Source organism: Cucurbita pepo, chromosome 19, assembly GCF_057944985.1.
Source record: "Cucurbita pepo subsp. pepo isolate OVF chromosome 19, ASM5794498v1, whole genome shotgun sequence".
In the NCBI taxonomy this organism is placed as follows: Eukaryota; Viridiplantae; Streptophyta; class Magnoliopsida; order Cucurbitales; family Cucurbitaceae; genus Cucurbita; species Cucurbita pepo.
Genome location: NC_141816.1, coordinates 10659430 through 10672560, shown reverse-complemented (window position 1 = coordinate 10672560; position 13131 = coordinate 10659430). Strand labels below are relative to the sequence as shown.

At 38.2% G+C, this 13131-nt stretch overlaps 4 protein-coding genes across 12 annotated transcripts; 3 read left to right on the top strand and 1 right to left on the bottom strand.

The window, feature by feature from the left end:
• Positions 1-22: 22 nt before the first annotated feature.
• LOC111782228 (protein NEN4) lies at positions 23-2073 on the top strand. The gene is made up of 5 exons (XM_023663062.2): positions 23-971; positions 1082-1128; positions 1202-1265; positions 1376-1561; positions 1654-2073. Exons 1-5 carry the CDS (start codon positions 525-527, stop codon positions 1744-1746), a joined length of 837 nt encoding a protein of 278 aa, XP_023518830.2. The 5' UTR covers positions 23-524; the 3' UTR covers positions 1747-2073.
• An 82-nt stretch (positions 2074-2155) lies between these two features.
• Positions 2156-3049, bottom strand: LOC111782229 (FCS-Like Zinc finger 7). Its single transcript, XM_023663063.2, has 2 exons — positions 2712-3049; positions 2156-2623 (listed from the first exon to the last, which is right to left on the bottom strand). The coding sequence occupies exons 1-2, from the start codon at positions 2993-2995 to the stop codon at positions 2458-2460; spliced, it is 450 nt and encodes a 149-aa protein (XP_023518831.2). The 5' UTR covers positions 2996-3049; the 3' UTR covers positions 2156-2457.
• Positions 3050-4901: 1852 nt separating this feature from the next.
• Positions 4902-8362, top strand: LOC111782226 (2,3-bisphosphoglycerate-dependent phosphoglycerate mutase 1). Of its 9 annotated transcripts, none has more exons than XR_015414251.1 (9): positions 4902-5129; positions 5361-5626; positions 5727-5950; positions 6286-6404; positions 6490-6646; positions 6719-6820; positions 6908-7034; positions 7823-7882; positions 8109-8362. XR_015414251.1 is itself a non-coding variant. In XM_087119826.1 (9 exons), the coding sequence occupies exons 1-8, from the start codon at positions 4921-4923 to the stop codon at positions 7865-7867; spliced, it is 1242 nt and encodes a 413-aa protein (XP_086975952.1). In that variant the 5' UTR covers positions 4903-4920; the 3' UTR covers positions 7868-7882; positions 8109-8362. The 9 variants fall into 9 exon arrangements, 2 of the variants coding, with proteins under 2 accessions (XP_086975952.1, XP_086975951.1); XR_015414249.1 differs by having other exon boundaries at positions 8095-8362; XM_087119826.1 differs by having other exon boundaries at positions 4903-5129; positions 6915-7034.
• An 809-nt stretch (positions 8363-9171) lies between these two features.
• On the top strand, positions 9172-12329 carry LOC111782223 (type I inositol polyphosphate 5-phosphatase 5). Its single transcript, XM_023663050.2, has 10 exons — positions 9172-9645; positions 9742-9841; positions 9918-9986; positions 10218-10305; positions 10383-10487; positions 10572-11151; positions 11244-11437; positions 11522-11630; positions 11700-11848; positions 11932-12329. Exons 1-10 carry the CDS (start codon positions 9499-9501, stop codon positions 12155-12157), a joined length of 1767 nt encoding a protein of 588 aa, XP_023518818.2. The 5' UTR covers positions 9172-9498; the 3' UTR covers positions 12158-12329.
• The last annotated feature ends 802 nt before the right edge of the window (positions 12330-13131 follow it).

Genomic DNA, 13131 nt, shown 5'->3' with positions numbered 1-13131 from the left:
AGGGATTGAACTTGTCAGCATTTCTAATGTTCTTAGGACCGCATAGTTAAGTAATTATTTGTTGTTATTAATTCAATTTTCTAAATTTATAGCATATATTCTTAGTAGTTAATACATCTGTTGTTTGATCAATTTAGAGCTATAAAATATGAAAGGCAAAACAAGAGGGGCAGAATCATTCCTAAATGTTAAGAAAACCTGGCCTCAAAGGTTCCATCGATATTCCAAAACGTTTCTCTATGGGAAAAAGCAATTGGAAAGAGACAACAAAAGTCATTCTTAACGTTTCTTTTATGATCAATTTCCCTGTCAATCGGAGTTGGTTTTGCCAAGGACAGCCTCCAGAAGCTAAGGACTTCTTCATCCAACGACCAAGCTCTTGACTTTAACTTCAAGCCAACCAAACCCTCAACAGCAAGAATTCTCCATTTGGTCTTCACCCATTTATAACCATCCCATTCCCATGCCATTGAGGATTAAGGAAACAAACAAACTTGAGCCTGGAACTATCTGCTACAATACCAATGGAGGCTTCAAGTTCATTCAAGGAAGGTGCAGAGATCGTCTTCTTTGACTTGGAAACAACAGTGCCGAACAGAGTTGGGCAGCGGTTTCGAGTATTGGAATTTGGTGCTATTGTTGTCTGCCCCCTTAAACTTGTGGAGCTTGAGAGCTTTACCACCCTCATCAGGCCAACAGATTTATCAGCTGTTGCGGCAAGGTCCAGCCGACGTGACGGGATAACAAGAGAAATTGTTGCAACTGCGCCGTTGTTTGAGGAAGTTGCAGACAAGATATTCAGCATCTTGAATGGAAGGATATGGGCAGGTCATAACATTCAAAGATTCGACTGTGTTCGTATTAGGGAGGCGTTTGCGGAGATCGGCAGGCCTGCTCCTATGCCAGTTGGGATGGTTGATTCTTTGGGAGTCTTAACTCAGAAGTTCGGCAAGAGAGCTGGAAACATGAAGGTAAGATAACAACTTCATAACACACAGCATTTGGTATATAACAAAATCAAAAACTTGTAGAATCATAACATTCCGAATAGTGCTCATATTTTGAACTGTTTCATGTTTAGATGGCTTCATTAGCTTCCTACTTTCAGCTGGGGCAGCAAAAGCACAGGTATATAATAGATTAAATCCCTCCATCTATGTGTGTGTTATATCACCGTGGTTCACAAAAGTGCTTTGTGCAGGAGCCTTGATGATGTTCGTATGAACTTGGAGGTTCTCAAGCATTGTGCGACGGTACTATTTCTGGTAATGCCTGTAAAACTTTCGACTGCTTATGCCTCTCGTTGCACGCCCGAGTTATCTAAACACAATTCTTCCTTGTTAGTCTTGTCTGATTCTTGTAATTTCTCCACCAGGAATCGACCCTCCCAAGCATATTGCAGGGGAAGTGGAAGACTTCATCCACCATAACAACCCGAAACAGAGCCAATGGGAAGCTGCATTGCAGAGAAGAAGGTAGTCGAAAATCTCCTCCGTCGTCGCCAGGATATCAACTGAGATCAGTTCCTTATGCAACAAGGGAAAGATTGGGAATTGCAAAGGTTTCTTTATATATATGTGAATGATTCTTCATACATAGATGGTGAAGCTTTTTATCACAAACAACTGATGAAAATCCTTTGATTCGAAACAGATGACAGCAAAGGTAAAGAATGTAGTCTGCAGAGCTCAGGGAAAACAGCCCTTTAACATCTTACTCAAACATTCTCGATCGCTACTACACTGACTCGAAACCAAACGCCCAATGTTTGGCACTCTCCATACTTCGTGACTGCAACACACTAATGTTAACCCTTTAGGAGGCATCCGCCCCCACATATTCTTCAGCCCGACATAAGACACTTCCAGGCGAAAAAAATTCCCATTTTGAGACCGCGACGCCCTTAAACTCGTTACGCAGTTCTACTGAACTCGCACCAAATTGTTGTTTTATACTATTCTTTAAAGGGTCTGCTTCTATTTTATAGCATGGGTCCATGGCCAATTTGGGCTTATTTTTACTCTCAGGCACTATCTATTTATGATATATTTTTATATTATCAAACATTATTTATTTATTTTTTGAAACAATACCATCAATATTATTTTTTCACTCATTATACCCAATTTTAATTTATTCCCCGAATATTTACTGATACCAATAAAAAATAATAATTTTATTTTTTAAGGTCCAGTAATTAGACTCTTTCACTCATTCCAAATCGTGAAATTACAATAATACCCCTAATGTAAAAGTCTACCTCAGACAGTACTTCCACCCACAGCATTTTTTAATTTCATTTTCTGGATCTTCTAAATAATTCCATTTATACAAATCACCCAAATTTACCATATCACCCCTCATCATCTACTAACTTCCAAATCCAACACCCCGACAGCATCCAACTACACATGCGTCGGCGGACGCGGTGTCGGATCGCTGCCGGTGATGGAGTTCTCAACTCCTACTATCTGGTTCCTTCTTAGACCTCGACCCTCTTCCCCCCGCCGCCGCCGCCGCCGCCGCTTGCCGCATATCTTTCTTCTTCCCTCCGTACTCCTTTTTCTCATCGTCTTTTATTTGCTTCTCTCTGCACTCCAAACTGCAAAAAGCCGTGTCCCCTCTGCACAAACATATAACAATTTTTTTTAATATATACAGAAAAAAAAAAAAAAAAAAAAAAAAAAAAAAAAAGAGAAATGGAGTCGTACCTGTACATATAGATGTCACGGCCGGGAGCGATGGTGCGTTTGCAGAGACCGCACGTGTGAAGAAAGTGATCATTAGAGCCCAACTGAAGTCCTAAATTTCTAGGAGAAACCAAAACAGAGTAATTGAGCATTGTCGTATTGTGAGGAACCCCCACGGCGGGAGGCGGCGCGTGGGCGCCCTGATCCGACGATTCTTCCAACTCTTCGTCGGCGAGACCCCCCCTGATTCCGGTCATGCTGGCGGTTCTCTTGATCGGAACACGAGACCGCTTCCCCAGCAGCATCTTTAAAGAAATGAGAGGGAGATGGAGAGTGAGGGGTGGGTGGACTCTCAGACCACAGAACGCCAAATATATGGAAGTTTGTTAGGAAAGAGAGAGGGAGAATCTGGACCGTTGATTGGATGCACCACGTATCAACGACCCCACGTCACGCTTTTTCTCCAATAACTGTAAAGTAAAAATGTTATTAAATTATTTAACACATAATTTTTTTGATTAATTGATTAATAGTTGTAATTAAACATATTTATTTATAAAATATTGATTTATTTATATTAAGGCTATAAATGGTAACACAAATAAATATCCCTTATTAAATATTTTTTTAATATATATATATATATATAAATTAATAAAAGAAATAATGAGTAGTGGAAGAAGGATTAGGCAATGAGAGGGAAACATCATAACGAGGGAGCTGAATGGAAAAATAAAAAAAAAGGCAAGGACAAAAACGTCATTTTCCCACTTACTAATGCTGGAGAGACAATGGGACAGCAATGCCACATCCACATCTCTTCATTCGCCCTCTTTTCGGCCATTCTTTTTCCTTCTACCAAATATACCCTTCTCACACAACGCATAAAATAGTAATAATTATTTATCTGAATTTTATTTTAAAAATAAAAAAAATTGGGCAAATATGTAATTTCAACGAGGACCAATACGTGTTGTTTTGATTTGAAACGACAATTAAAACGATGACGCATCATCTAATTCCCATATACGGTAGGATAAGAGGACGTGTGAGTTCAAGTGCATGTTACCAGAAACGGCGTCGTTTGGACCTGAGAGAATAATTCGAAGGGAAAGTTATTTTTGAAAAATAAAGTAAGAGCAGTCGTTAATATTAATTAATAAAAAAAGGAAACTGGAAAAGACAGGACAGCATGAATGACATAAACAGACGAATCTACCTCTGCTGGTTTTTCTTTCTTTTTTTATGATTTTAATTCGGGCCCCACGAGACACGTCATGTTAATTTTTTTTAAAAAAAATCCAATGATATTCCACGTGGCGTTTCTTGATTCGGCTGAAAATGGGATTTCCTTTTTGTTACAAACTTTATATTATAAAGTTTATATAAACAGCATAGATTTTTCACATGGGTTTGCGTCACAAGCACTAATGATATCACTAATCACTAACTTATTATTTTAATCCCACACCACCAAAAGTTGCAATTACTTTAGTTTTAAAAATGTCTCAATATTAATACTTATCTTTTCAAATATTAAAAATTAATTATTGATACTAATACGGTTCAATCACACAACAGTATTCTAATCAATGGCGATACTGTTTATATATATAAACTATTTAATTACTCGTAATCAATAGTAAAAAAGTCAATCGTCGAAGCTTGACTTTTTTGGAGTCTAAGTCATTTTTACTTTTTTGGAGTCTAAGTCATTTTTGGTTGACTTCGATGAGGCTTGACTCCTTTGTTTAACATCTGAGGAATTACCAACCTATTAGCACGACTAAGTTTAGGACATGATTCTGATACCATGTTAGAACTCTCCACAATGGTATGATATTATCCACCTTGAACCTGAGCTCTCATGGCTTTCCTCTAGGCTTCCCAAAAGGCCTCATACCCAATGGAGAGAATATTGTTTGTTTATAAACTCATAATTAATCTCTAAATGAGCTGGTGTGGGACTTTTATCATCGAACAGACAGAACTATTAGTATCACCTTAAAAAAATATTCACGAAAAAGTAATATTAATATCCTTAAATTTTTATTTAAAAAAAATAGCGATAATTTATAAGACGTAATGCTATAAAATTTTAAAATTTTATTTTTTAAATGATGATATTTTTGAAAATTTTAAAAATGTTGAAAAGTATTTAATTAATTTTTTTTTAGTTTATGTATTTTTATTAATTTAGAGTTAGTGCTAAGTTTAAGGGTTTCACCCAATGTTGAGTGTTCTTTTTCCCATTAAGCAAATCCAATGTTTTCCCGGTTCCCTCAGTTTAGTTTGTAAAATTTTGGCATTCAACGTTCTTCAAATCTGCAAAACATCGTGGCCATCGCATTTGGGATCAATAATTTACCATCTCTTTTGCTTCTCTGCTTCGAGTAAATCGGATCACCGGCGTGAGTTTGATCGGCCACTCATTCTTTCGTATGCAAAATGGCTACAATCTCTTCGTTCTTCTTGATTCTTTTCCTACATTTGGGTGTTTACTATATTGTTGTGCGTATTCTTTGTGTTCTATCGATTTCAAACGTTTTTCATCTGCTTGTGGAGTGACACTATAATTACCAATTGAAATCTGTTGGCTGTTCTCGAACTAGAATATTTCTCTCGTGCTTAAATCTAATATTTGGTTATTGGTATGTTCTGGGTTATCAGCATGATTTCTTCAGGATTTCTCGAGTTCAATGGAGCAATGCAAGTTTATAATCATGCCTGTGATTCAAATCCTCATAATGTCTCTTTGATTTCTCTACCGGTTATCCGGAAGGGTTTTGATTCTGATGTACGGCTGTTTAGAAGAGGGATTTGTAGCATGAGAGATTTCAGGCTTTCAGTTGTTTGTGCGACCCCGCAAGTTTCAATTATGAACCACATTACACCTGTTTCGGATTGGAATAGTGATGATTCTATGAGGCCATCAAGTAAGTCTGATTACCTATTAGGAATAATGGCTTCTAATCTTTTATTGGTTCCCAGGAGATTGAATTTCTTTGTAATGTCCATGAATTTTCCTCTTTAAAGTTGAAACAGCTCTGATATTAATTCGACATGGTGAGTCAATGTGGAATGAGAAGAATTTATTTACTGGCTCTGTTGATGTACCTTTAACAAGAAGAGGTGTAGAGGAAGCAATTGAAGCTGGTAAGAGGATCAGCAACCTACCGATCGACTATGTTTACACGTCTGCGCTAATTCGCTCGCAAATGACAGCGGTGCTTGCTTTGATTCAACATCGCTGCAAAAAGGTGTATATCTTGCATGGTGTTTTTTGTTCCTGCATCATAAAAAGTGGATAGGCTTTGATTAGCTTCTAGTCCAGAGTTTGATGAATTCAGAACTGCATACTAGTTGCTCAAGATGGTTGTAGGTTTTTAATATGAGGATGCATCTGCAAATTCCTTTCATTCCCATTAAGGAATTCTTATCATTGGATGAGAAGATTTTCTTGTTTAGAATACAGAGTTCAAGCTAATATTTAGAGGAAAGTGGATGTTATTTTGATTGAAGTTTGATTGTTGTTTTTTAAACATTCCATAGCAGAAAATGGATGTTTCTAATTTAGACCATTTTATGCTTTCAGGTGCCCATCATTATCCATAATTGTAATGAACAGGCAGAGGCATGGAGCCAAATTTACAGTGATGAGGCTAGAAAGCAATCATTTCCGGTTATTAGAGCATGGCAATTGAATGAAAGAATGTACTTTCTCTTTTCATGGGAGTCTATATTTTCCTTCTATCTGAAGACTACACTAATTATTTTGATGCACAAAACTATAATACAGGTATGGTGAGCTACAGGGACTGAATAAACAGGAGATTGCCAAAAGATATGGTGAAGAGCAAGTGCATGAATGGCGCCGGAGTTACGAAATTCCTCCGCCCGAGGGTGAGAGCTTGCAGATGTGCTCACAAAGAGCAGTTGGATATTTTAAAGAGCATGTAAGCACTCTTGGATTCTTGTTTTGATTATTTGAAACGGTAAGATTCTCACAGGGCAAGAAGGAATTGTAGATTGAACCACATCTGCAATCTGGGAAGCATGTTATGGTTGCAGCCCATGCTAATACGCTAAGGTCTATTATCATGTATCTAGAAAAATTAACTTCTCGCCAGGTAGAGAGACCATATCCTACATGTTTTTCATCAGTGTTCATGTTGTTACCTTCTAGTATAGCTTATTAATGAATGAATATTTGCTAGGAGACAGGTAATTGGGTTGGAAGTATCAACTGGGGTACCATTACTTTACATATACAAGGAGGGAACGTTTATGAAGCGAGGGAGTCCTGTTGGTTCTTCGGAAGCTGGCGTATATGCACTAACTAGGGCAAGAATATTCTACCTCTCCATCATCTTATGTTTATTTTACTGGTAGATATTTGCTTGTAGAAATTCAAGAGTCATTTTCCTTGATTGCTCTGTAGCTCATTGATTGTGATGAAAATGGAGGAAAGAACAAAATAGTTGCTGCTGTGGTCTACTGAGAGGAAAAATATCCAAAGAATAATTAGGGTCTTTGATAAACTGTTCTTTGATATTGGTTCTTCAGTGACCATAGACGTTTGGGGACGAGTGCATAGATTAGAACATAATTTGACCAATGGCTTAAACCCTTAAGGTTTCTAAAACGTGTCTGGTAGGGAGAGGTTTCTACACCCTTATCCCCTCTCCAACCAATGTGGGTTCTCACAATCCACTCCCCTTGGGGCCCAGCGTCCTCGCTGGTACACCGCTCGGTGTTTGGCTCAAACCTACCGCTAGTAGATATCGTCCTCTTTGGGGTTTCCCTTTCGAGATTTCCCTCAAGGTTTTTAAAATGCGTTTGATAGAGAAATGTTTCTACACCCTTATCCCCTCTCCAACCGTTGTGGGATCTCAAAACAAGTGCTTATCTGAACTAGGCTATGGAATGTTGCCACAAGCTAACACTGTATTATCCAAATGAGTTCTTTGCTAATCTAAAAGTTTGTGTTTAACCATCTTGATCTTAGATGTCAACTCCAAACAATTAAAGCTTAAAAGGAATAAACAGAGGACTGCTACATGTTCTGTCTATCTTGCTCTACGCAATCACTTGATTGATTAGCATCTGCCCACTTCCTATATCTTATGCAGAATTTAGCACTTTACAGGCAAAAGTTGGACGAAATGTCATGCTGAATCCCTGAAATTCAGGTAAGAATATTTCGACTTGTTAGATTATTACTACTCAAGAGTATGATTGAAAACAAGGTTACTGCTTTTTTGATGTTGCAAATGAACTAGGAAACCGATCGACTTACCGGCTCGTGCTTCTTGTTGTTCTAAACCCAGATAGCTTATACTAATTACGGATTGTTTGTTGCTTGTATATGTTTCTTTGGGATAGTGATCAGTGTGTTCTTCAGTGTTATTATTGAAGGTTATCTGCAGCGGGCATGCCCACTTCCAGGAAAGACAAGGAGATGCATTCCACAAAAGCCACAGATACAAGTTTCCATCTTTTAGTATGGAAGATGATTTTAATTTTTCATTTATGTTTCATCCTAATATAATCTAAGTATTATCATCAACCAACACTAGTATAATTCAACCGTTATGACATTTAATTTTTTTATTAATACTCTTAAGAACTCTTATATCATTTATTAATGATAAAAAGATTTAAATATCTTATTCTCATCGAGTATCACATTAGAAGATCTTATCCCTTGCTTTGTTTTTTAATAGCTTGTTTGTCTTTTTAAGAATGTAGTGAAATCTTCTAGTGTGATACTTGAAAATATATATCCCGACATTTTAGATAACCGTGTTTGTTTTGGAGGAATGATGCCGAAAATATTCAAATAATTATGTTTGTTTTATAAGATTTTTATGCGAGATTGTCTTAAAATGATGTGTTATATTAATCAATATAATTTAATTTTATATCACATGCATTTTGATCTTTATGAAATTATAGTTATATTTGCATGCCAATTCAAATAAAAAAAACGATAATTTAATTAATAAAAATATCCCTAAATTTTGTAACTTAGGTCTCAATAATATATTTAAATTTTTTAAAAGAATCTAAAAATATCATTACCTTAATTTTGGATGGAATCCGAATATTTTATTTTTAAAATGAATGATAAAAGTGTGAGTATTTTTTTTTTTTTTTTGTAAAGTTTAAGGATATTATTTAAACTTTGAAGTATTTTTTATAAAGTTTAAGATATTATTGAAACTTTGGAATAGTTATCGATAAAGTTTAAGGTATTATTGAAACTTTGGAATAGTTATGGATATGTTCGATGTAATTTTTAAAATATGTGTTATTTAAAAGAAATTAAAAAAGAAAAAAAGATTTATTTATTATTTATTTTTTTGTCTGTAGCTCAAGCTGTAGTGTAATGTCTGGGAGTTGAAATTAGCGGATGATAAAAGGAGTTGTGCTATGAACTCTGAATCCCAACCGTTTTCATCCCTTCAATCCTAGTAATCTCCGAAAGCTTCGCCGCCAATATCTCAATCCACAAGAACTCCAAAACCAAACACCCCAAAAACAATCAGCCTCCAAAATTATTCTCCTTTTTTCTTTTTCTTTTTTTGTTTTTCCAAATCAGAAATTTAAATAAAATAAAATAAAATTCAAGAAAAGAAAACAACCCCAGATAAAAGAATCCACCTCGAAACTCTTGCATCGGACCAGATTTGTTCATATTTTCCGGCGGGTTTTTCCGGTCAGTTTGGCCATCATATTTCTGGTGCCTTCTTTCGCGACTCCGTTCGCGATTTGAATGCATTGGAATCTCGGGTTCAGCGAATGAATGTCGGACTATGCCACTAGTTCCTTGGTCGATATGGGAAAACCCAATAACGCCGCCGCCGCCGCCCCCACTGCCACCGCCACGCTCGACACCCTATCCTCCGCCCCCTCCCCGGACAACTCCGTCAAGAACGATAAGAAAAAAAGGGTATTTACCATTATTCTTTAATTCCTCCTCCGACCACTTCTCCTTTTCTTATGTTTGATTGGATATGTTTCATGCATATTATGGGTCCTACGTTAGTCCATTATCCCAAAGATTTTCAGCTCAAAGAGAACCGACAAGTTAAACACAGACGATGATTTGTTTAAATTAGAGTACGGCGACGGCGCTGTTGATATTGGTATCCCTTTTTCTTCTTCTAATTTCCTCCTCTGTTCCTCTGAAACTCTCTGCTCATAATTTCAAACGTTGTCAAGGGAAAGGAATTGCAATCAGAAGAAAAGCTTTCTTGGAGTCATCCCCCACCATCAAAAAGAGCTTCTCAGGTACGTACGCGCCCGCCGTTATCATACCCAATTGTTGTAGCCGAATGTCACAACCAAAAATGCTTTGATACCCAATTGTTATAGCAGAAGCAAAATCAGAATCGATCGTACTCACACACTCATCCCCTTCTATTTGTGAGTGTGTGAGTACGATCGATCCTGCTTCCGCTTTTGATGAGTTGAGTTGAGAGAGATTGATCGATTATCTAAGAACAATGATTATTTGATCAGAAAGAAAGGCAAGTTCAGAAATCCAAGGCTTGAATCTTTCAAACTTTGATCAATCTGTGACTCTACCAAATGAAACCAAGAATTTTCGGTATGTGCCACGGGAATTTTTGTTGAGTTGATCTTATAATTATCGAAATATCGTTAGAATTTGTGTTTGGGGTGTAGGATTTTTGTAGCGACATGGAATGTTGGTGGGAAAACTCCGAACAATAGCATCAACCTTGAGGAGTTCTTACAAGTGGAAGACACGACAGACATTTATGTAATTGGGTTCGTAACATTCGAATGATTTTCCATTGTTGCTGTCATTGTTTTGTTAAATTAACACACTTTTGGTGATGTGGGAAATCTTAGGTTTCAGGAAATTGTTCCTCTGAATGCCGGAAACGTACTTGTTATAGAAGACAATGAACCTGCAGCGAAGTGGCTTGGTTTAATAAGCCAAACCATAAACAAAACCAAGAACAACGACTCCATTAATGGTGGCTCTGATAATTCATCTCATGGCTCAAAAGCTTCAAAGGATTCAAAGTCTCTGCCTTTCTTCCAAAAGCCATCGTTAAAGATGCTGAGCAGGAACCTGAGGCCGATTGATGGTCGGCTGCTGAAGGCCTGCAACTGCCCAATTGAATTGGGATCGAAAGAGAGGAGATTAAGGAAGCTCAATGACGACCCGACAGCTGATTTTGACTCCATGATCTCACCGGAGCTTCATAATGAAAATGGAAGCTTAATGATGGATCGATTCATTTCAATTTCAGAACTTGCTTCAGCAAAAACAGGGGATGATGATATGCGCTACAAGCTCATATCCAGCAAGCAAATGGTGGGTTTGTTCTTGTCGGTTTGGGCTCGACAGGAGCTCATCCCTCATATTGGTCATCTTAGAGTCTCCACCGTTGGAAGAGGCATAATGGGTCGCCTCGGAAACAAGGTTACACAAATCATTGACTCAAAAGATCACTGCTTTTTGTAGTTCCTGCTCTGTTTTTTAGACGAACCCTTAGAATTTGATGTACTTTTCAGGGATGCATATCGATTAGCATGTCAGTGCATGAGACAAGCTTTTGCTTCGTTTGCAGTCATTTGGCATCGGGAGAGAAGGAAGGAGACGAACTGAGAAGAAACGCCGATGCAGCTGAGATACTCAAAAGCACGCAGTTCAACAAGATCTGTAAGAAGCCCAATAAACGAGCCCCTGAGAAAATAATGGATCATGAGTAATTACTTCACATCAAAATCTAATCCATTTTGTCTGTTTTTATGTTTCTTTTGAATCCTCTGCTCATCAAATCTATATACAGCCGGATAATCTGGCTGGGAGACTTGAACTACCGGTTGTCAATGAGCTACGAGGACACCAGGATTTTAGTAGAGGATAGTGATTGGGACAAACTCCTAGAACGGGATCAGGTAACCTAACCACGATTATTCACAATGTTGTGATATTATCCACTTTAAGCATAAGTTCTTGCGATGCAGTTGAACGTTGAGAGAGAAGCGGGAAGAGTTTTCAGTGGGTTCAGTGAGGGGCGGATCCATTTTGCACCGACATACAAGTACACCCAGAACTCAGATTCATACGCCGGGGAGAGCGTGAAATCGAAGAGGAAGCGGCGGACGCCGGCATGGTTGGTATCAGAGGGTGTGCGGTGTATATGATAAATTATAGTGAATAATTTGAGTTAAGTGTTGTTGTTGTATTGTTTTTCAGGTGCGACAGAATACTGTGGCGAGGGAATGGGATGGAGCAGGTGTGTTACATTCGAGGGGAGTTGAGATTTTCGGATCACAGGCCAGTTTGTGGAGTGTTTAGGGTGGCGGTGGAGTTGAGGAACAGAAGCAGTAAGTTCAGGAAAGGGTACTCATGTGCGGCGCCAAGGCTGCTGCAATTGGAGGAGTGTGTGATACCCAAAAGGCATAGCTTCTATGAATTCTAAAGCTTTTGTATATTTCTTCCATGTTTTTCTTCCCCTTTTCATTTTAGATCAAAACCTAACCAACCTATTCAATTCATTCATTCATTCTTTCATTCTTTCATTTTGACCAACGCTTATAAAATGAAATCCTAATCTCCAACTTCAAATGCAAATAAAATATCACTTTTAGCCATTGCTCCTGTTTTTAGTGGTATGATTTGTTCGATAATAGTGTTACGATGTTATGAAAATATGTACAAAAAAAAAACTATCCATTGTTTAAATTCGAGACCGTTGTAGAATTGTGAGGCTGATGGGGCAAAGCGTAGTTGTGAGCTTGGGCTTTTACAAATAATATCAGAGGTAGACATTGGACAATGTGGTAGTCAGGATGCTGGCCCCTGAGAGGGTGGATGGATTGTGCGATCTCATATTGATTGGAGGGGTGGATGCAATGTGCCCGTTAGGATGCTGGCACCCCGGTTGGAGGGTGGATGCAATGTGCGATGTTGGCCCCTAAGGGGTGGTGGATTGTGTGATCCCATATCGATTGGCGGGTGGATTATGAGATTCCACATCAGTTGGAGGGTTGGAGGGAAGAACGAAACATTCCCTATAGTGTGGAAATCTCTCCCTTGTGTTTTAAAATTATGAGGCTGATGGTGATACATAATGGGCTAAAGCGAATAATCTTTGCAAGCGGTGGGCTTGGGCTGTTACAAGTGGTATCAGAGCTGGGACAGTGCGAGGTGTCGCTGTTACAAGTGGTATTAGAGCTGGGACAGTGCGAGGTGTCATGGTCATGCTCGTCCAAGGCGTGTTGCCCATGGCCGCATGCCCATGACAAGCCCAACCCTTTATGTCTTTTCATATTCTAGTGTTTTACTTTTGTATTTCTAGGAATGATGACGTTTCAGAAATATCATGTTTAGACCTGTCAGACATGAAATGCCTCAGAATGTATCAGACATGAAATGCCTCAGAATGTATCAGAC